This window comes from Exophiala oligosperma (genome assembly GCF_000835515.1).
Source record: "Exophiala oligosperma strain CBS 72588 unplaced genomic scaffold supercont1.10, whole genome shotgun sequence".
Taxonomy (NCBI): Eukaryota; Fungi; Ascomycota; class Eurotiomycetes; order Chaetothyriales; family Herpotrichiellaceae; genus Exophiala; species Exophiala oligosperma.
The window spans coordinates 983,760-1,004,528 of NW_015622827.1; the positions used below are offsets into that span (position 1 = coordinate 983,760).

At 50.3% G+C, this 20,769-nt stretch overlaps 7 protein-coding genes across 7 annotated transcripts; 2 read left to right on the forward strand and 5 right to left on the reverse strand.

The window, feature by feature from the left end:
• Positions 1–414: 414 nt before the first annotated feature.
• Positions 415–4,343, reverse strand: PV06_09528 (uncharacterized protein; the record flags this gene model as incomplete). The annotated part of the gene is made up of 6 exons (XM_016410981.1): positions 4,237–4,343; positions 4,058–4,102; positions 3,080–3,912; positions 2,880–2,997; positions 2,656–2,816; positions 415–2,583 (listed from the first exon to the last, which is right to left on the reverse strand). Exons 3-6 carry the CDS (start codon positions 3,500–3,502, stop codon positions 415–417), a joined length of 2,871 nt encoding a protein of 956 aa, XP_016258788.1. The 5' UTR covers positions 3,503–3,912; positions 4,058–4,102; positions 4,237–4,343.
• Positions 4,344–4,772: 429 nt separating this feature from the next.
• PV06_09529 (uncharacterized protein) lies at positions 4,773–7,902 on the reverse strand. The gene is made up of 2 exons (XM_016410982.1): positions 6,719–7,902; positions 4,773–6,668 (listed from the first exon to the last, which is right to left on the reverse strand). Exons 1-2 carry the CDS (start codon positions 7,866–7,868, stop codon positions 4,846–4,848), a joined length of 2,973 nt encoding a protein of 990 aa, XP_016258789.1. The 5' UTR covers positions 7,869–7,902; the 3' UTR covers positions 4,773–4,845.
• A 231-nt stretch (positions 7,903–8,133) lies between these two features.
• On the forward strand, positions 8,134–8,681 carry PV06_09530 (uncharacterized protein; the record flags this gene model as incomplete). Its single annotated transcript, XM_016410983.1, has 4 exons — positions 8,134–8,173; positions 8,228–8,318; positions 8,388–8,580; positions 8,649–8,681. 4 exons carry the CDS (start codon positions 8,134–8,136, stop codon positions 8,679–8,681), a joined length of 357 nt encoding a protein of 118 aa, XP_016258790.1.
• Positions 8,682–9,236: 555 nt separating this feature from the next.
• On the forward strand, positions 9,237–10,142 carry PV06_09531 (uncharacterized protein; the record flags this gene model as incomplete). Its single annotated transcript, XM_016410984.1, has 1 exon — positions 9,237–10,142. The coding sequence occupies one exon, from the start codon at positions 9,237–9,239 to the stop codon at positions 10,140–10,142; it is 906 nt and encodes a 301-aa protein (XP_016258791.1).
• A 2,669-nt stretch (positions 10,143–12,811) lies between these two features.
• On the reverse strand, positions 12,812–15,933 carry PV06_09532 (uncharacterized protein). The gene is made up of 5 exons (XM_016410985.1): positions 15,682–15,933; positions 15,558–15,631; positions 14,637–15,491; positions 13,385–14,586; positions 12,812–13,321 (listed from the first exon to the last, which is right to left on the reverse strand). The coding sequence occupies exons 1-5, from the start codon at positions 15,778–15,780 to the stop codon at positions 13,089–13,091; spliced, it is 2,463 nt and encodes an 820-aa protein (XP_016258792.1). The 5' UTR covers positions 15,781–15,933; the 3' UTR covers positions 12,812–13,088.
• A 366-nt stretch (positions 15,934–16,299) lies between these two features.
• Positions 16,300–18,264, reverse strand: PV06_09533 (uncharacterized protein; the record flags this gene model as incomplete). Its single annotated transcript, XM_016410986.1, has 9 exons — positions 16,300–16,459; positions 16,537–16,765; positions 16,815–16,941; positions 16,989–17,138; positions 17,194–17,460; positions 17,510–17,610; positions 17,663–17,823; positions 17,876–18,169; positions 18,235–18,264. The coding sequence occupies 9 exons, from the start codon at positions 18,262–18,264 to the stop codon at positions 16,307–16,309; spliced, it is 1,512 nt and encodes a 503-aa protein (XP_016258793.1). The 3' UTR covers positions 16,300–16,306.
• A 615-nt stretch (positions 18,265–18,879) lies between these two features.
• PV06_09534 (uncharacterized protein) lies at positions 18,880–20,598 on the reverse strand (the record flags this gene model as incomplete). Its single annotated transcript, XM_016410987.1, has 2 exons — positions 19,074–20,598; positions 18,880–19,013 (listed from the first exon to the last, which is right to left on the reverse strand). The coding sequence occupies exons 1-2, from the start codon at positions 20,401–20,403 to the stop codon at positions 18,880–18,882; spliced, it is 1,464 nt and encodes a 487-aa protein (XP_016258794.1). The 5' UTR covers positions 20,404–20,598.
• Between the last annotated feature and the right edge of the window lie 171 nt (positions 20,599–20,769).

The following is a 20,769-nucleotide window of genomic DNA, read 5'->3' on the forward strand; positions in this document are numbered from 1 at the left end:
CCGGTCAAAGTCAGAATATCAAGAGGACTTTTCGGAATCGTCCTTGTACATTGGCCTCGGTCCCTTGAGTGGTTCAGGTTTCTTCTTGTTGCGTGTGACGTTATGTGTGTGTTTCCATTTAGACAAGGCGTTCCTTGGACATGACGACCTCCTCACGTTTGATTGATGGGGACAGATTTGTTTGTGACCTTTTTTTTTTTTTTTTTTTTTTTTTTTGGCGAGGAGCGTCACGCCATTCGAGATGTGCCAAAGTTGGAAACGACACGACCAAAATCATATCCACGTTGGAGGAGTTGGGGGGGAAAGAAGGGGAGGGGTTTAATTTTCAAGTTCATAATTCACATTTTCTACATGGTAATGGGATGCTGTTTCCAACCGGGGGGAGAGTGAGTGAGTGACCGGGGGAGGTCGGCTTCAATCCTCGTCCTCCCACTCACTCTCCACCTGGCGGGCCTTTTTCTCCAGACCCCCGACGACCTCCCGGGCGGCGTTCAGGGTGCCCTGCATGCCCTCGAGCAACCGGGTGAGCTCGGCCTCGATCCGGTCCGTCGGCGCCCCGGCCTGCATCGCCCCCAGGCCCGGGGGGGATGCGGGTGGGACGTCGACGACCGGACGGCCTCCGCCGCCCGCCGTCATCAACCCCGGGGAGGAAGGAGAGGCGCCAGAGGCACCAGAGGCACCGGAGCCGCCGCCCGAGGACCGTCGTCGGCCGACGCCACCGAAACCGGGACCGTTGGCGGTCATGGGAGTCGTCACCCCCGCCGAGGCGGTCGGGGAAACGGGCCCCGTTGTGGCGGCGGCGGCGGCGGTCGTCGTGATGGTCCGCGTCGCGGCCGCGGGAGTCACCTTCGGGTCGCCACCGCCGCCACCGCGGTCGGAGTACATGCTCCGGCCGCGGAAATGGTAGTGGCGTCCCATCTCGACGTCCTCGTCCAGGGTCTCAGGACCCGGGTGGTCGTCCTCGTCGTCCTCCCGCTCCAGGCCAAAAGGGTCAATGTCGGTGCTCGACGCGCTCACGTCGCTGTACGCCTCGGACAGGGCCGTCGAGGGACGGGGGATCTCTTGTTCTTCGGCCTGGGCAAAGTCGCCGTAAGTCACGGGCATGGTCATTTGTCTCATGAGCGGCGCGCGGGTCGGGGTGGCTCTCGACGTGGGCAACGGAAGTGCCGCCGTTCCTGCTTGGGACGATGCACTGCGTGGAGCGATTGGAGGAGATGAGTTGATGTCGATGTTGATGTTGTTGTTGATGTTATTAGTGTCACTGCTGCCGTAGTAATCGTCGCTCGATGTCGTATTGTTTGCTTCGGCCATGGCCGAGGAAAATGACCATTCCATCGTCGCATGTTTTCTTGCCTTGTGCTCAGATTCGGCGGTGATAGCAGAAACGTCGTCGCGACTTGGAGTTTTTTCTCCCATTGACGGTTCTGGCTCATTGATTTGTGGAATCGACGCTTCTGACATGGCCGACGCAAACGACCAGTCCATGGTTGCGTGGCCGGGACGAGATGATGTGATTTCAGCCGGTTCTTGAAGTTCGGGCGCTTTGCTTCTGTTCTTGACCGTCCATTCTTCTTGGGATGTCGCAAAGTCAAAAGTCGCCGTTGTGGAAGGTATTTCTTCTGCTGACGAGGTTCGTCGCGCTGTGAGAGATTGACCAGATTGGTTGATGGGTTCACGTGGACCTTTGGAATTCGCGCGCTTCTCTCTAAGTGTCGCAGCGTCCGCAAGCCTTATCGTCTCTTCTCTCCTGGGTGTAGCAGCGTACGTGGTTTGAATGTTATCATCAGTCTTTGGTGCAGGGACGACCGCGTAGTCGGATTCGTCAAAGTCGCCTAGATCGATGACGTTGGACGCAATTGAGCTTGGTCTGTCTTCTGCCATGGCTCGAAAAGGTAAATCGGATATTCGTCGTGACTGTTCAGGGATAGGGATGAAGTCTGTCTTGGTCTTGTATTCGTAGGCGGGTTTGTTGGGGTCGAAGAGGTTAGACAAGTCTGCACCGCGTTGGACGCGAGCTTCAAAGTTTGCTTTCTGAGCGGCAGTCATAGGAGGAGAACTGGCGCTGGGTTTCGAAGGACCTCGAGGTGTTTCTTCTCCTTCCATGGTTTCGTTTGAAAAGTCGGGTATTTCAAGTATCGCAGAGGCACGTCGTTCAAAATCTTCCGTCATGCTGAAATTCCATTCATCTGCGGATTCAAGGTCGGCGTCGAGGTTTTCAGTCGAAGCAGCGGCTGCGCCACCAGGCATGAAAAGAGAGACTCGCTGACCCCCAAGATTTGCCCATCGGTAGTAGGTGAGGACGAGTTCGGAGAGTACTGAGGTTGGGTGTGTTTCTTCAGTGTCTTTCAGGTAGTCGTGTTGTAAGACTTTTGCCATATCAGGTCGTAAGGCAACATCGGGAGTGAGGGTTGAGGAGACCAGGGCTCGGAGGCCTTCACTGAAATTTTGATCCTTTGGGAGACCAATTGATTCTTTCAATCGCCTCATTCGCACTTTGAGTTTTTGGTGTTCGCGCAAGTCACTGTTTGGAGGACGACCAACGGCGCATTCGTACAAGGTACAGCCATATCCCCAGACATCGACCTATTGGCATAAGTTAGGAAAAGGAAATGACCCGTACGTCTCTCAGCAGTCATTGCACAGAGTCCAACTTACTTCATCCGAGTACTCTGGGTTTTCTGACCAGGCTTCTGGTGCCATCCAGTGCAACGTCCCTATGAATGTCTTTCTTTTGTCTGTGCTGGTTTCTAAGATATTGGCAACACCAAAATCACAAAGTTGGAGATATCCGCGTTCATGAATGAGAACGTTCGCAGCTACAAGGAGAGAACAAAGTCAGTGAAGAAAAATACCAATTGTGCACAGCAGAAGTATCATACCTTTAACATCTCTGTGGATAATACCAGCTTCGTGGAGACCCTTCAACGCTTTGGCAAGCTCCCTTGCTACGACAACAAGATATTTATCTTCCTGAAGTCGATCTTTCGTAGCTCTCATCTGAATAAAGCAAACGTCAGCCCACAAATCCATGTCATGCTATGAGGAACTCAATGCTGGACTGAACATGGTTACTGCTTACCAAGGTTTTGACACTGCCACCAGGACAGTGCTCGCAAATCATCCACAATTGACTGTGAACGGGCAAAGCTTCAATGAGATGGTTCAGGTTTTCAGCACCGCTTTCTTGCGCCTGTCGGAGGATGCGGATCTCTCGTTGAAAGTCCCGGATTTGTTCATCCTTTGACTCGCCAAATGCATGGAAGTCTGCTTCATCAATGTCGAGAACCTTGATGGCAATGACTTTGTTTGACGATTTTTGGCGGCCTTTATACACTCTTCCAAAGCTACCCTTGCCAATAAGCTCATCGAAAGTGTAGTCTGGCTCTGGCTGTCTGGACCGCTTGCACTTCTCAGTCACAGCCCGTTGTTGCTCCTCTGCAAGCCGCACAGCTTCTCTGTAATGTGCCGTCATTGCGACAGACACAGGCCGGAGACGATCCATCTTGAGTGATGTTGGAGATGCGTGAAATGGGTCGGTGAACAAAGGAGTCCGAGGTTTGGACCACTGTCGTGAGTTGAATTTCTTCAGAAAGTCAGGTAGGGAGTCGGGGTTGAATTCCTGTGGAAGGATTGGACCAGTCGATTCAAGTTTTGCAAGAGAATCTCGTCTGTGCCAGACTTTGAATGAAGGTGATCTTGTGGTCGATGATGGAGGTGTGTATGATGCGGAGCTTCGTTGAGATGAGTGCTTCTGCCACGAATTGTCTGGTCGAATGACACGGCCCGGAGTTTTGAGTGTTGTGCCAGATGAAGTTCTGTTTCTCTGAGGTGGTGGGAATGATTCCTCAGGGACCGATGCGAAAGGATTTGCCTCGGCAGAGCGATGGCGCTGGAGAGATGTTCCGGAGTGTGCTACTCTCTTGTCAGTCTATGTCCCTTCTGGTCGCGGTTGTCGCTAAAGACTCTTTTAGACCAAGTCAACCTTGACGCCGCCGCGAACCTTGCGACAGCCAACGCGAGGTCCAAGAGGGCTCAAAAGGGTCATAAAAAGACTTACAAAGAGGTTCAAGTGTCTTTTTCTCGGCCGAAGCCTTTCTCTTGTCTATCGGAGCCATGGTAGTTAGTTGTTTGTTGCGAAATGGTAATGGCAGCGAAAGAGGACAGAACAGGTGTGCATGAGGTCCAAGGGTGGTGCGAGCCATGCCTCGTATGTGGCTGCTATTGATCACGACTTACCTTGTTAGAAAAGAAACGGTAAAGTGATATGGTGTTGTTCTGGAAAGTCCAAGAGCTACATATAGCAACATTGCCTAGCAATGTTGCACACTGCACTCGAGAGCCCCTGACCACCACTCCCAGAAAGCAACAACTGGATTAGACAACGTCCAGGTGTATGGATATTGCAATTCTGGTGTCAGGAGTATGGTTGACGATGATTCCCGTCACGCGGAACTACTTGTCGACCAGCCTCTACCTTCGATCGCGAGATAGGAACGGCGCGCATCTTCTGGTGAGATGCTTATTGTATGGACCAAGCAGGCGTGAAGGTGTCGACAGGTGTTGCTCTGATGCAGTGAATGGTTCGACTGCATCTTGAAAAGACAAACAGCAATCACTGTAAAAGGGATAGGGACATTTCCTTGGCGAAAGGCTGAGCTAGTCCACAAACAGCTAGAGACAAAGCCTTGTCACTTCACTTCTTCAGCATTGAGGCTATGGAGGTAGCGAGGAATTCCTATTCATTGCTATACAATGGTTTGGGAAACATCTTGCCCAATTCTATTGGGTGGTGAGACTATATGCAGTCATGTAACCTTGCTGATGGAGGCTCACAATGCCTTGACCCTAAAACCCCATCCGTCTTCTGGGAACTACAGGCTTCTTGACCACTCCTTGACTGCCCATTTTCTTAACCACCACTCCACTGCCCTTGACTCGACCAGCAAGGATCTTTTCTTTTTCATCCTCCTCATGACGTCGTTGCTCTTCCTTGATCCTGTCTTCCATCATTTGCCGTTCAATCTCCATTTTACGATTGAATTCGCTCTCAATAATGCGCCTGTCCTTTGCGCTGTACTCTTTCGACTTCAAGCTGTAGAAGACCCCACCAAGATCGGCCAACCAGTGCGGATCGACAGCAGTGACGCAGCTCATGTATTCCTTGCTGGTCAATATAAGCTCATGGTAGACGACATAGTCGGGTGGATCTCCGAGGCCATACAAGGCGGAAGTAGGATGCAGTTGGACCGTCACACTCGTTCGAAGGTTGATGTATTCGCCGACACCACGACGGCGCGCAGCTTGATGGTAGTAACCCGAGCAAATGCATTTGCGAATGACATCCCAGTCTGTCCCACAGGATACGAGTTCCATCTTCTGCTGTCCAACCATAATGTCATGCAATTGTTCGCGGATTTCCTTTGCCCTTCGCAGCGCTTTAGGGTGCAGGAAGTGTCTGATACACCATCCATCGCTGTAGCCGTTGCTTTTCCACTGCGTGTAGACATGAAGAAGCGTGAGATGATCTGATTCATGGACAAAAAACTTTTCTCGTGCTGCATCGGATTCTTCTTGCCTCTCTTTTGGCCTGTAAAACACCGATGGGACAGAAAGCATGCTGACGATTGTCAGCATTTCTTCGCTACATTCGTACTCGGTGGAAGCGGTGATGAGCATTTTTGCAAGCGATGGATCCATCGGGAAGGCCGTCATCGTCCGACCGATAGCGGTGAGATCACCAATATGGTCGAGGGCTCCCAAGGCCCAAAGGTCGAACAATGAAGTCGTAATAGTATCTTGTGGAGGAGGGTCCATGAAGTCGAAGTCCAGCAGGTCTTTAACACCGAGGGACTTGAGAAGTAGTACAGTGTTGGCAAGATTGGTCCGTTGAATCTCGGGGATGGTTTGGATGTAAAATTCGTTTTTGAAGGCCTGTTCAGTATACAGATGGAAGGCCTTGCCAGGACCCGTACGCCCTGCTCGACCGGCTCTTTGTGAGGCATTTGCTTGGGAGATGGGCGTGATCTGCAGAGTATCCATACCCATTCGAGGGTTGTACACTTTCAGCTTCGAATAACCAGCGTCTACAACGTACATGATGCCATCGACGGTGAGTGAAGTTTCGGCAATATTGGTGGCAACGATGACCTTGCGAACTCCGGGAGGCGCAGGATCAAAAATTTTGGCCTGAAGATCTGCAGGCATCTGAGAGTAGATTGGCAAGACCATCAATTTGGGTGGGTTGACCAACTGATGCAGTCTTTCTTCGATCAGTTCGCACGTGACCTCAATATCTTCTTGTCCCGTCATGAAGACAAGTATGTCACCGGCTCCTTGTGAGACATGGATAGCAAGAACTTGCTTGACAGCACTGTCGACGTAGTCTTCGCATGGCGAACGTGAATACTGTATATCAACGGGGAACGTCCGGCCAGGGATGATGAATTCCGGTGCACCTCCATAGAACCTGGAGAATCGCTCAGAGTTCATAGTGGCAGAAGTGACAATCAATTTAAGATCTCGGCGGCGCGCAAGCACTTTCTTGATCAGACCCATAAGCACATCAGTATTGAGAGCCCGTTCATGAGCTTCATCCATAATAATGCATGAGTACTTGTCTAAATCTCGCTGTGTCAGAGACTCTCTGAGCAGGACACCATCTGTCATGTCTGTACAGGTATCAGTCTTGCGGTTCATGGTGGTGCTAAGGGTCACTTACATTTGATAACAGTCTCGTCGCTCGTACAGTCTTCGAATCGGATAGCATACCCCACTAGTCCGCCCAGCTCGACATCCATCTCCTCGCTGACTCGTTTCGCCACACTCATCGCAGCCACTCTTCGGGGTTGGGTACATCCTATCAGCCCGTGTTGACCATATCCTTCCTCATACAAAAACTGGGTGAGCTGTGTAGTCTTGCCTGATCCAGTCTGCCCAACAACGATGATGACCTGGTTGTCTCGTATCACACGCATGAGTTCCTCCCTAACCGCAAAGGCAGGCAGGTATTCCCTTTGCTCTTTTAGAGTCTTGCTTTTGCTGAATGCCGAGCCGCCGGTGTTCTTCTTGAGATGTGTTGCAAATTTACTCTTTCCGGTGTCCTCCCCAGGCACAGCGGCTGCACTGTCGCCTTCATCCTCCTGAACTCCCATGATGTTTCCCAGAGCGGTACCCGCAACATTGGTGGCTTCTTGTGCTTGTTTCTGTCTTTCTTTCTGTTGCCGTTTCTCTCGGACGACCTTACTGCCTTTGCGCGCAAACACTGCCATATCACTTTGAGAATCGCGGACTGCAGGTACAGGTTCGAGTTGTTTTGTGAAGATTGTTTTGCCGTCTAGAAAGGGAGGTTTGAGGTCATGTACCAGGAGATGTACCCGGACAGACTCTTCATCGTCAAAGTCATTCCCAGTATCGCGGCGTTGTGCTACACCAGATGTGATCATGCGGTTCGCTTCCCAGGCGTCCACCTCTTTCTGTTTCTGAGCTGCTTTGGCAGTGATGCGTTTCCCAAGCTTCTTATCAGCGAGAGCCTGCTCTCGTTGTTTGTCCGCCCATGATACATCAGCGCCACCAAATGGATTGTGACTTTCGTCTCCAAATGTATGGCCGAATTCGTCGCCAGCGTACCAGTCTCGATCCATGGCCGTAGTATCTTCATCTTGAAAGAACGGTTCTGGCCCGTCGAACTCTTCCTGGTGCGGTTTTGATCGTGGAGCACGACTGTGATTACGATCGTTTGATCTTTGGAAGCGCGCCTTGGAAGAGGACTGGGGCTTGAGCGAGGGTCCCAAGTCGTCGCCGGAGTCTGGGGGCGTAGATCGAAAGCCTCCGTCGAGTTTCCGGCGTTTGGGGCTGAAGGGGCGTTCCATTGCGAAGGGTGGAAGTCCTGAGAGTAGATGTGGGAAGAGTCCGACCCTTCTATATTTTTCGAGACGGTTGCAAGTACAGTGTTTTTTGGTGAGTATTTGACCCAGAATCTGTGGCGGGCATTCGATTTCGATGTAGAAAGTTTTGCCGCAGTTTATGCGACAGCGACAGCCTTGCACCACCACATAATTGAAGGCCTTCTTCAGCAGTTCACTTCATAATTTCTCCGCACTTGCTACGAAGCTGTCTAGCGATACTGTACTCAGAATGGCCGCTAATCAGGATGCTGCCGTACGAAAGCAGCAGGGTAAGAGAACTGGTCCGTTCGAATGTCGATATGCAATGCTGATGTCGTATTTAGATCTTCAGGCCCAGTACAACAACCACAAAACTGCCCTTCAGATATTAGCACAGAAAGTTGGCGAGATTGAACAAGAGATAGAAGAACACAAGTACGTCACAATACCTCGCTGGCTCCGAAAACCATCGGTACTTGGGAATGAAGCCTGACCATGACTTAGGCTGGTCACAGACACATTACAGCCACTACCAGATGATCGCAAATGCTTCCGGTTGATCAATGGTGTCCTTGTCGAGAGAACCGTCAAGGATGTGCTGCCTGCACTGAAGACAAACTCGGATGGCTTGAAGCAGGTTTTGGAAGAGTTGGTGAAGCAATACAAGAGTCGACAAGATGAAATGGACAAGTGGAAGGTATGTATTCGTCTAACACAATTCTCAACCATATACTCAGCACAGTTTCTCTGACAAAGGTGTAACAGAAAAAGAACAATATCCAGGTTGTTCAGAATTAAACAATTAACATCAACTGTTGTAGAACCAGCTTGCCCCCTTCAGAAGCCATCGCGGTGCTTCCTTTGTAGCATATCAAATTCCGGCATGTGCGGGTGCATGTTCTTCAGATCCTTCCCATTTGACCTGGTGACATTGGCTTCAAAGTCCTTCAGGAGGAAGATACGCAAGGAGGAAGGGCGACTAAGCAAGATGAGGGGTTTGCGCAAGTGTAGCTGGAAAGAAGATGAAGAGCAGCATCATCATCTCTATCTCTGTCTGTTTCGGGTGTGATATTTTAAAGACCGGTAAACTTATAACGACACGCCTTTGGGAGAAGATTCCACTACGATTTCTTGGTTTCGCTCTCTCACGACAATTCTTTCATATCACCCTCTCCGCTCTTACTATCTGTCAGTCTGTCATCCGCAGTACAGTACACTACACGCTATAAGGTATGTTGCATTCGATTGACACTTTTCTCTCTTTATGGTCTTGTGCTAATGAAAAACCAATCTGAAAAAGGTCCTCTCTCTCGTCTTTGTCTCTTTGTTGACAACACGCGCGTGTCGTTCAACATGGCACCCTCGGGCAGAGACTATCACCAGTCTTCCCTGGACGACAACGATGGCCACCACAAAAAACACTACTACCGCAGGGACAGAGACGATGACCACCACCGTGACTTCTCTTTTCCCTCCTCAGGCTTCGCAGATCCTCCTCTATCATGCCGTCCCAAACTCTTTTGCTGTGCCGTTGGTGAATCCTCCAAGGATCATCTACCTCGCAGTTTCGTCAACCCTGGCCGACACCTTATGAACCAACAACTCAAGACTTTCCTAGAGTGTGCCGATGACGATACCTACACCTTTCACAAATGTGATGTCTCTCACATTGTCGAAGTCACCACCCGAGTGCTTTGTAACCACAACGATCAGGTAGCAGCTACTTCTACCCTACCCTGCGGCAATGGCATTCACCAGGCTCCTCCTCCTTATCCTCTACCAGAACAGTGGAATCGGGAAGAAACACTACCGCACCCGTCGTTTCTTCTTCTTCTTCACCATCTTCACAACAACGACAACGACAAACCAAAGCTCGACAACATCACACCTCCGTTGGACTCAGTTGAAGAAGAGGACCGCAAGATGATCATGGACATGGATCACCACCGGGAGGAAACTTTTGTGCCTTACAGTACCCACCAGAGTATGTCCACTCGTTTCTTCATCACACACAACAGCAGCAATAGCTGGCAGGTCCCACCTCATTCCCGACAGTACAGGGATAACCATCCGGACCCGAACAATGGCAGGATCGGAGTCGAAAAGTACATGGAGATACCACCGCTCAAGACAATGCCCTACACTTCGGAAAGCGTTTCGGGAAACGGAGGTGGCGCGCGAGAATGGATCCCCTCGTGCAGCATATTGATGTGGTGTAACAAGCACAACACCTTTTACGAGGTTCACATTCTCTCTTAACTTTGCACACGAGAGTACACATACACACATATGTACATACATTATGGGGGAGAAAAGGTTTCCGTGCACGAGCAATTTCTCTAGTCCCAACGCGAGAGTAACATTTTTTTCAGCAGCTCAGAAGAAGATGATGCGGAAAGGCCCTTCTCAAAACCCCTTCCTTGCTGAACGATGGTGATTTCAATCTCAGCTGGGCTTGGTTGATGATGATGATGGGCATTGCATGCATACTTACGGATACATATCATACATAATTGCTATAGTTTCAAAGGAATGGCTTTTCCAGTGGCGCTGTTACAGGTGGAGGGAAGATATGATCAATGACCAGTAAGGGATAAAGAGCGCTGCAGCCCCATCCAAAGACACCTTATCAAGATAATCGAACAGTGGCGGTTGTCAAAATGCATATAATAATCATGGCCTTTTTCAAGTCCGGGTTAAACATTGAAGTCATATGTTCTGTATTGTCCGACATCAATTTTTGTTTTCACAACGCAAATCAATCAACCCCAGAGCTCAGGTTGCCAGGCTTTGGAGACTGGTATCTTCCGTCCCCAAGTCATGAATGCCAATACCGTAATGGGTCGAAATCTACGACAGTTTTCCAGACACACAAACATGGGAAAAGAAAGCATGATTCCTCATCTACGGAACATCAAGCCAGGTAGACAGTCTGTGTCGACATTTACCCCTACTGAGTATCAGGCGGCGCTTGAGCCAATTGAATAAAGAAAAAAAGGGCCGCAAAGACACTTTTGAGGGTTTCTTGTCAGTGTGAAGTACATGGGGTGGAACCGGTCGATGTCGATGTTTGTTGATGATGAAAAAAAATGTACAGACTGCAACGTACCCAATGACATTCTGAAGGAACCCGTCCTGCCTGGCGATCGAAATGGAAATGATTGTCAACCAAAAGACATGACAGACAAAAAGGAAAAGGACCGTCACGCTCGTCAAGAGGGTCCTGTCGGTTCCTCGGGGACACAATATCCAAGGCGTGACGATCAGGTGCGCGACAAAAATCGCTCGAAGGAACCACAAGAGTTTGACTTGTTGTGGATGGTGACGGTGGTGACGACTCTGAGTGAGAACCGGAGCTGCGGCATGACTGTTTCCACGAGAATTCCGGAGCTGTTTAGGCTCGATTGGCTACTACGTTGAGGACATGTACCCTCCTCAAGGACCTCTTAAAATCGTCGTCACTCACGTTATCTGTCATCTCGTGGCCACTCAAAAGGCTTGCTTGGGTGCCTTGATATGTCGCCTGGGGTCTTGGAAGTGTGGTCTCATATCCTGTCCGCGTAGACGCGAACCGACTTGTCATAATTTTCGGGGTCGTGGTCTCGAGTAAGAAACAGCTGTTGTGTATCGACGGCGAGAGACTATGGTGTACTGATTGGTCCAGGACTTGTCGGAGAGCCGGTGCAGGTACGCTGACACCAAGGATTCGTGTTCGACGATCGGTCCAAAGTAAATTCGAGAACGACTCCAGGCCTACGTCGTCATCTAGTTGGTGCTGGTGGGGTATCAGATGAAATTTATCTCGAACGTCAGTGATCCATGGTCATGAACACAGACGCAATGGATCATCCATAGACAGACCATCAGAAAGTCCAGAAGTCGAAAAGTCATCCTGGACCAAATTTGCCTGCATGAGATTAAGTACTCAAGCAGGTACGAGGGCGCAAAAGAAAGTAAAGTAGGATGTGAAAAAAATCCAACTTCCTACTCAGGCTTCCGGCGTTGCGGTGCGGGTATTTGAAGCATTACCCAAGAAGCAAACTCCGGACGCCCCAAAAACACGGAGTTCCAGTTGATGTGAGTGGTTGTGACCCTGGGTGAACGATGTGCCATGGACATATATGCAATTGTACCCAGGGCAGCGGAAACAATGGTAGTTCCTAGGTCAGAAACTGCGTGGCCGTCGATGATGGTGATGATGATGATGATGATGATGATGATGATGGGGGGGCAGTGCATAATGCGACAGGGGGTCTATTCGCTCTGATTCACGGGAGTCTTTGTTGGAAAAAGAATGTGGTCAGACAACGGTGGCCGAGGAAAGCACGTTTCTTAAGAAATGGTAGGCTTGTCGAAAGGAAAAGATAGGATTGCTTAAGCGAAGTTAGGAAAATTGTGAGAAGAGGGTAGACATGTTGAATAAAAAGATATCCGAAGCAAAAACGTCGGACAGTTGAGAAAAACCGGACCGAGCGTCAAGAAGGTCGGATATCCGAAGTTAGACAGGGATGTTGGAGAGTGCATGTACGGATGCGACGTGTAGAGGTCGACATCTAGAACCGCTATCTTGCATACATCGTCTGCCAGTAGCATCAGCCTGCAATGCATCAGACTCCACGACTCATCGCAGTTGGTGACATGATTGGAATAGCGTGACAGAGTAGTCCATTGCGTTTCGTCAAATGTACAGTAGGTACATACATTCTGGGCGCGGCCAGCATAAGATTGTGTGATAATCTATCAGCATCCAGAGATGAGCTGATGTTGACAGGCAAGAACAGTGCCGACCACCCAACGATGATGCAACTCGTGACCGGGGACATGCAATATCCACGTGTATCGAAATGGGTAATATCGTTGACTTGTTGCTCCTCCCCGACGCCGCCTTACCGTTCTCGATCGGAATGGGACCTTCCAAAGAGAACCAAAGTCAGCCTTGTCACCATTAATAGACACTCGTAAGGCCCAGAAAATCGCCAATGCCACATGCTTTGACAAACAGCCCAACTCTGGCTCAGATAGTGGACAATCTTGATCATAGTACTCTGTACAAGGCGATGCTTGCTCCTATCGATTAGGGGGTACATCACGTGTTCCATTGACTGTACGCGGGACAACCTCTCCCTTCTCTCCTTTCTGAATTCATACATTCCACAATCAACCCGTTGAGACATGTGCCCAGGGTGATTTGGATGTCATTTGCATTTACATAAATGACATGCCATCGTTCCAGAGCCACGATTGGCTTGCGTCTTGGAACGACGGAAACGACCCCGTCAAGAAATCCATTTCCGAATGCATCTGATTAACGTTCGTGCCCGTGATGGAGGCATTCGACTGTCGCTGCATTGTCGAGCCAAAAGTTTGGTTTGTGGGAGCGTAACGGGCCGTGCCGTCAGAGTGGCCGAACCCAAACGATGATCCATTGTCCCGGAACACTAAATCATGAAGGTGTGGTGTTAGAGGAGTTCTCGAATAAGTTCTGACACTGTGATACTTACTGTTCTGCAATGATGACAGAGCATTGCCAAAGTCCTCCGTAGGGGTGATGGTGGATTGCAAACTTGGAGACACAATGTCAGGTCTCGGCTGTTGGGTATATCTTTCGTTCGACCAAGACATGCAAGTCTCCGGCAATACATCCGCAGATCTCGGAAAGTTACCCTCGCCCATGGCTTGTCCTGGTTGATGATGGTTCTGGTCGGCTTCTATTATCCCCGCAGAAGCGTCCTGGACACTGGTAGAAAATTGAACGAGATGCTGGCTATCCTGTGAGGCTTCCGTCCGTCGCCCTTCGGGAGCGCGGCCACTTAACTTGTTGTGCTGCCGTCCGGTGACCAAGACCTTCATCTCTTCCGACAGTATCAAGCGAAGCAGGTTCTCCAAAATGTCTGCACACTGTTGCCAGGCGGCCTCGCGAAAGTTGAAGTCGGTAGGCATCTGTATGAGGCGAGAGATGCCAAGTTTCGCCGTCTGAGCGCGTTCTGAACACGGATCTGTCAAGGCGAATATTCCAAGCATGACCCCAGCGGTGAGCGCGTGAATTGCAAAGTAAGCTGCTACAGGGGTGGTCCTGAGGAGCTCGAGGACATCGGGATATTGACCTAGCATTGATGTTCGCATCGCAGATTCCCAACACTGGTTCCGACTGGCTTTTATCGCCTCGGCTGCGTCAACTTCCTGGCCACGGCTTCTTCCTTGTCTCTTTGTAGTTGTCGTTGGTGTGTTAGAATCTTCGCGAGCGTCCCCATAAGCAATTAGCGACCGATGCAAAACAATTTGCATGTTATCGTAGGCTAAGCCAAGAGCAAGCGCCTGGAGTTTGAAGGTGTTGCGGGACGACGCTTGCTCCACTGTCGTCCCTCTCCCAGCAACAGAGTCGAGCTTCAGTTCTGGTGGAAGGGCCCCGCGCCAGTCAAGAAGCCTTCGATGTATTTGGTGAACTTCGTCTATGACCCGGTTAGTCTCCGCGTGTCTGTGGAAGTACACGTTTCGCGTTATAGGTTCTCCAAGTTTATAAAGGAGGGCTTTATATCGGTGGTAGGACAGGATCGTAACAGGTCTGAGTATTCCGTGTTCTCTGGGTTCTTGTGATTCGATACCTGGACATGTGATATTGGTGTCGTCGATATCTTCCTGCATCCCAACCTCGTCGCTCGTATCCGAGATGAGACGTGGTTTTCCGAAAACCAGGGCCGCAAACCTTAACACGTCAGCGAAATCATCAATCTTGTACGGCATAGAGCTCGTTACCCGTCAGAGCCGTACACGGTCCACCAGATGCGTCTCCTGACTTCTTTCGATACAGGGTTCTGGACATTCCACGCTGACTCAGAATGCAGGTTCAAGAGTTGTGCATCTCGGACGACAGACTGAAACAATTTGTATCCACGCCTCGGGTTGAGGTTGTACAGAGAGTACGAAGTTAGGAGGAAGGTGAAAGTGACACTTTCGAGAGAAGTATCATCCAAGGTGCGAAGGAAATTCTGCTCGATGTTGGCTATCAGGACTGTTTCCAATTGATGTAGGTCAACTCCCGGACAAAGCTCTTGTGCAGCATCCGACGAGGGATATCGAGCACCAATTGCCAGGACGATCAACACGAGCATCAGAAAGGGGAAGCGGTCGACAGGTACCGTTCCACTGTCCATAATTTGCTGAAGTTCCGCGTGGAATGAAGGAGCGTGAAAGGTCATGAGATGCCAGTGATAGTTCTTCAGAAAGGACGAAAATAGAAAGTTGGTCACGGTAGGTGGAGGAAGGTCGATCCCCATGATCTCTCGCACTGACACATTGCTTCCACCAGGACGTGCTTTCGGATTACGTGGTCTGCTGTCTGGCAGCGCATCTGTCGCTGAGACTTGTGCAGAACTGGCGTTGTGATCACGAAACACATTTTCGACTAGGCTGAATGTCGATGTACGCTCGCGAAAGGGAGAGGGGGCCTGTTGCGTGGTTTGCGGCGTGCGTTCGGGCGTTCCATTGTCGTTGGGGGCCAACGATTCAAATGGATGAGAATGATCCGATGCCGAGACTGGAGTTGTATTTTCCACACTTGTTTTGGGGAGAATGGACAAGACAGTTGAGTCGCGCCCCGTCTTAGATTTTCTGATAGGAAGGAGTTCTCGTTACCATTTCAAGTAGTATGGAAAGAGAAAGGCGCGCTTTACTCACCTTGGCCGCTTGACCGTCTCTTCGCATTCGACACATGCCCGAACACAGAGTGCACATGGTCGATAATCGTCACACTTTTGCCCAGTTAAACAGGCTGACAAGAAGAAAGAAGGTGGACACTTACTCGAAGCTTTTGACGACGACACCTTACACAGGCTCGGCGCGTCCTTTTCTGTGGTGTGGTAATCCGGTCTGGATCCTTGGAGCCTCCGACTTCATACATTCTTCAAGGTCTTGCAAAATATGAACGATGGGTTGTTCGGATGACAGGGTGTCGACGCTTTGTTCTCAAATGCGCATGCGACCTCGCAGCGACTCCAAGATTGACTTGACGTCTACAGCACATCATAGACCACTGGTGCAACCAAGAGAAGACTATCAGCAGCGTGGAGACTCAAAAATAGGTCTACCAGCAGCCTGTACGGAGTAGCGTGTTCGAAAAGAATCCGGGGGCACGGGGGAAGACGTTCTTGCCGAGGGATAACCGACTAGGGTGGACCGCAAATATCCGCGGTGCTCTCGGCATTCTACGGTCAAGTAAATCATTTCTATCTCAGTCCATTTACATCAGGTATCTTGGGTAGGTCGGTACCTAGGTATTCGGCTGGACGACGCACATTTTGTCTAGCTTAAGAGGGTGTCTTTTCAAGGTAAAGACACGGGAATGGTCATGTGGACAGAGCAGCTTATGGCCTAACTACAATTCATGTGTGCCTCTTCAGCCTTTCGTGGCTGAAGTTCACGGCTTCTCAGGCTTGATGCCTGTTTTGAGGGTCCTCGACCAGCTCCGTCACGTTATCATTGTGTTGTACGGCAACTTTCTCCAAGTCTTCATCCTGAATATGTCCAGCTACTGCCTTTCCAAATAGGGCATCGATCTCTTCCAACGCAAGTCCAGAAGTCTGCAGATGAGGTGATCTCGTTAGCTCAACTTTTCCTGATATGACGCTCGGATGTTTTCGACAAGGAGAATACTGACCTCTGGAAGTCTAAAGTATAGATAGATTGTGTGGACTACACCAAGGCAGAGGAATATGAGATAGTATTTCCAGCCGATCGTAGCCATTGCCGTCGATGCGAGCTCGAGCCACAAGGTGTCGGCCAGGAAGAGTCCTGACATTGCAAGGCCAGTGCCCATTGAGCGCAGGTGCGATGGAAAGATCTCGGAGGCGACGGTGAACTGGTTGACGTCGATTGCGCTTCCATAACTACATCAAGTCTGTGAGCAGAGGCAAGACTGATGAGCTATTAACTTACGCAGTAACGTAGAGAAACAGAAATGTCAATGCCGCAGCAGCATAACTCTTAGAATTCGTCTCAGAGTATTTTGCGATCAAAGCCGTGGCGACAGTAAACATCGCCACATTGGCAGTGTAGCCAGCAACTGCTCAGTTGTCAGTGATGGGGCTACTTAACTGTAGGTTGCCTTACGAAGAGCTTTTCGACGACCTAGACGATCCGAGAACATTGCACCAGCAAAGTTGGCAATCATGGCCCAAGTATTGTACCCAGCGCCAACGATCAATGCTTCCGAGTTACTCAATCCGAGGGACTGGTAAAGAAGTGTGTTGTAGTTGTTGACTGAGATGTCAGATTGTGTTGATATGCAATAGTTTGGGGGGCGAAGGAGACTCACTAACTAGCACGCCGACATTCTGCCCACCCACCAACAGCATAAGGGCTAGAATGAAGCGTTTTCGGTACGTCTGTTTCGTGAAGAGTTGCCACTTTCCATCAGTCAAGAGGGCCACACGATCCGCCTCCAGTTGTTTTCTGATGAGGCCCAACTCTCGGTGTGCAAAATGGTCTTCAGGATCATGCTTGTCGTGGTGTAGTCTGCAAAGGATTTCCAATGCCTTCTGGTCTTGTCCACGAGAACAGAGCCACCGAGGACTTTCGGGAACTGCGCACATTTAGTATTTGCTTCGATTGCCTAGATGAAGCAAACATACTGAAAAAGCTCCCACCCAGAACGCACAATGCAAGGATCACGAGCACAGCGTTTGGAAATCGCCAGCCGAAGCTAGTCTCGGAAGCGTGAAAACACGCGAAACTGGGCGTGGTCAGCTCTCACCCATACTTCATACATCTGAGGCATAATTCACCCAATCCAGGCTGCCAGTGCATATCCTGCGTTGATAAAAGAGCCGTGAGCACCAGCCATGAGCCCTCGCGAATGTGGAGGAGCAACCTCTGCGTAGTATGTCGGCATTGCCACGATGACTTGACCAACGGAGAGACCAGTGATGACACGAGCTGCCAGATACTTGTACCAGAATGAGCATCTTCTTATTAGACAGGGTGATAAGTCTACTGACCATGCCTTGATTGACTGCTCCGGTCTGGATTGCTGCGCCAATGATACCTATCACAGCCGCTAGACGGAGACCATTGAGTCGCCCTAGTTTCTCGACTGCGTATGCCGACACTAGACATCCAAAAAAGCCTCCTGCGAAGAAGACACCATTCGCAGCGCCGATGATAGCAGTGGCATGGCTAGATGTCGGGTCAATGTTCAGTGAGGAATACCACGTTGGCTGACCAAGTGTAGCCACAATAACGGAAAGGCCATAGCCTCCAAAAAGAGAGCCAAACGCGGCGAAAAGAATTACCTGAGTATCGGTATTGGTTAGAACGACCACTGGTATGGATGCTGAATGCTCATATGGCTGCTTACCGCGACATTGTATGAACTGTATGTCTCCATTTTGTCGAAGCTGCAATGATGGTTAGGTCTACAGTATTGACGGTCCGACCGAACCAGATGAGGGACACAGCCAGTCCTTTATACATTCGACGTTTGAGAGTCAGTCCACCCCGGCTGGGGGATGATTTGCTAACCCCGACATTGCCGCACCAAGGGAGAATCAAGCCTTCCAAGCTTAAGCGAAGAACGGAGTATGGCGGTGGGGTTGTCAATGGGATGAGGGCCGAAAACAAGAGATTGATCAGATTGTCCCTCATTCTTGCAGTTGGGGGACTTGATGTGGTCGAAGGAGAATAGTGCTGTCGAAGTTCACCACCGGACGTCCGGTGGAGGAAATCAACCACAGCATCAGCGGCGCGGATTGGCGGATAAATACCGACTACCATGATCAGGGACTAATCACTGAGAGATGACTATTCCAAAACGTCCAACCATAATCACATGCGAGAATTGAGGCTTATGATCTCGGAATCGCGAAGCCTTCTAAAACTGCTGCTCCTGATCGTATCTGGCCATTGCCTTGTCGCAGTCAAACTAGATATAAGTGGCAGTCATGACCCAGAGGAAAGACGATTCGATCTAGTGGTGTGATTGATCGATTGCTTTGCTAGGAGCTCATGCTTTGGCAAACTTTGAAGCACCTCTAATACGCTTGCCATACTTCATAAGCAGGAATGGAAACGGGGCCGCTGCCAACGCTAAGAAACCCAGCAAAGAAGATGCCCAACCTACTCCCAGGGATTCATACACTTTTAGGTAAGCCACAGTTAGCATTCGTTCCATCGTAAGGACAGACATGTCAAACTTACTTTGTACGCCAAACAAGGGAAATGCAGCTCCGGCGGCCAAGCGAGTGAAGGCGTTGGCACCTAGGGCAGAGGCAGCATAGACGGGATATGCTTCGACTAGAAAAGTCCAAATTCCTGAATATACCAGCAATCCGCCGACGCCAAAGAAGCCGCTGCCAATGATGGGCACAATCCAGTGCACGGATGGTCGGGCCGTCCAGCCAAAGAAGAAGAGGCTCACGGGGAGACATAGAGCTCCGAACGCAACTGCTGGTAGTCGAAACTCAGGCTCCGGGTTGCCACTGTTCTCTTTCAATTGTTTATCCCGGTACTTCCGCCACAATGGGTCCATTGCCAGTCCGATAAATGCTCCAACACCAATACCGATGAAGGTCAAACCAATCTCGGACAGTTCAAAGCGGTATACGGTGCGAAATACATACGCAAAACCACCGAAGAGTAGATATTGGATCCCAAGAGTGAAGGCAGTCAGGATGCAGAGAGACAACAGCATGTACTCTAAGACGAGCAACTTAAAAGGGCGTGTACAGCTGATGAGGATCGTTCTTCCAAGCCCCTGTGGTTGCAATTTTTTGTCGACGTCAAGGCCTTGCTCACGCCGGAGACGTTCACTTTTCCGCCGAAGGAGGAGTGGGGCGTAGGTCTCAGGGCTGAAGAAGTAGAACAGCACCATCAGCACCCCGATCCAGATCATGAGGGCATAGAAGCTCCATCTCCATGTTGTATACTGGCATATGAATCCTCCGAAGATTGGCCCGACATCTGGACCCAGGAATGCGGTGATCGAATATACAAGCATGGGCGTTTGAAGTTGAGAATGGTCAAAGAGGTCGCCGACTGTGCCACCAGCGACGCTCAAGAAGGCACTGCTGGCAGCACCGCTGAAAAAGCGTCCTATGAGCTCGGTCTCGATGTTCCGCGCCAGAGCACAAGGGATGAGCCAGATGAGGTATAAAATCAGTGACCACAAGCAGATGGGTCGACGTCCATAAAACTCGGACAGTGGCGCGACGAGCAGCGGCCCCAGACCCATTGCAAGCGTGTACAACGAGAGACCGGCGGTAGCCAACTCCCGCGAAGCTCCCCATTCAGTATTGAACTGGTCGTAGGCCAGAGTGTAGATGCTCGAGCCCGCTGTGACCACATGAGCGATCAAGGACGAGATCAAAACTATGACCCATTTTCTTGGGGTGCTCAATCGTCGCGGGTCTTCAGCTCCAAGCTCAACAGGTACCCGGCTGTCAGGCCCATTTTGATCGGGCTTTGGTAATATATTTTGCTCCGTCGATTTGGTGGCCTCAGGGTCTCCCGAGCAATGGCTTGTTTTCATGGTGTTTCGCGTCAAATATCAAGTGTTGCAAGCATTCCCAGACAGTGCCAGCCATCGCAACATCAGCATAGACGGCCGTATAGTCGGCTAGTCGTTCTCACAGAAACAATGTCAGCAAAGATTGCAGAAATTCTACACCCAGGACCATCGCGACAATAAATTCCTCCGATTTCCTTAGACCAAGATTCGTTATCGTGAGTCCGGAGTTTGCGCGTAGTGCTTAGTGCGGTTCAAGCGGCTGCTGCGGTGATGGAATTTGATGGCGTGCTCGGACCGAAGACCATCTATACACCCGTTCGGTGGTCATTCTCCGAGATTTGAAGTGGCTTCGTATATTTCAAGATAGATATGGGATGTTGGCGATAT

Bases quoted from the DNA above. Each gene is read 5' to 3' on its own strand.
- PV06_09532 (XM_016410985.1), bottom strand. From the start codon at position 15,780: ATGTATGAAGTCGGAGGCTCCAAGGATCCAGACCGGATTACCACACCA. The intron at 14,587-14,636 runs GTAACGAGCTCT...TGACGTGTTAAG, and splicing joins ACCGTGTACGGCTCTGACGG to GTTTGCGGCCCTGGTTTTCG. The intron at 13,322-13,384 runs GTAAGTATCACA...TTCATGATTTAG, and splicing joins TCTGTCATCATTGCAGAACA to TGTTCCGGGACAATGGATCA.
- PV06_09529 (XM_016410982.1), bottom strand. From the start codon at position 7,868: ATGGAACGCCCCTTCAGCCCCAAACGCCGGAAACTCGACGGAGGCTTT. The intron at 6,669-6,718 runs GTAAGTGACCCT...ATACCTGTACAG, and splicing joins CGACGAGACTGTTATCAAAT to ACATGACAGATGGTGTCCTG.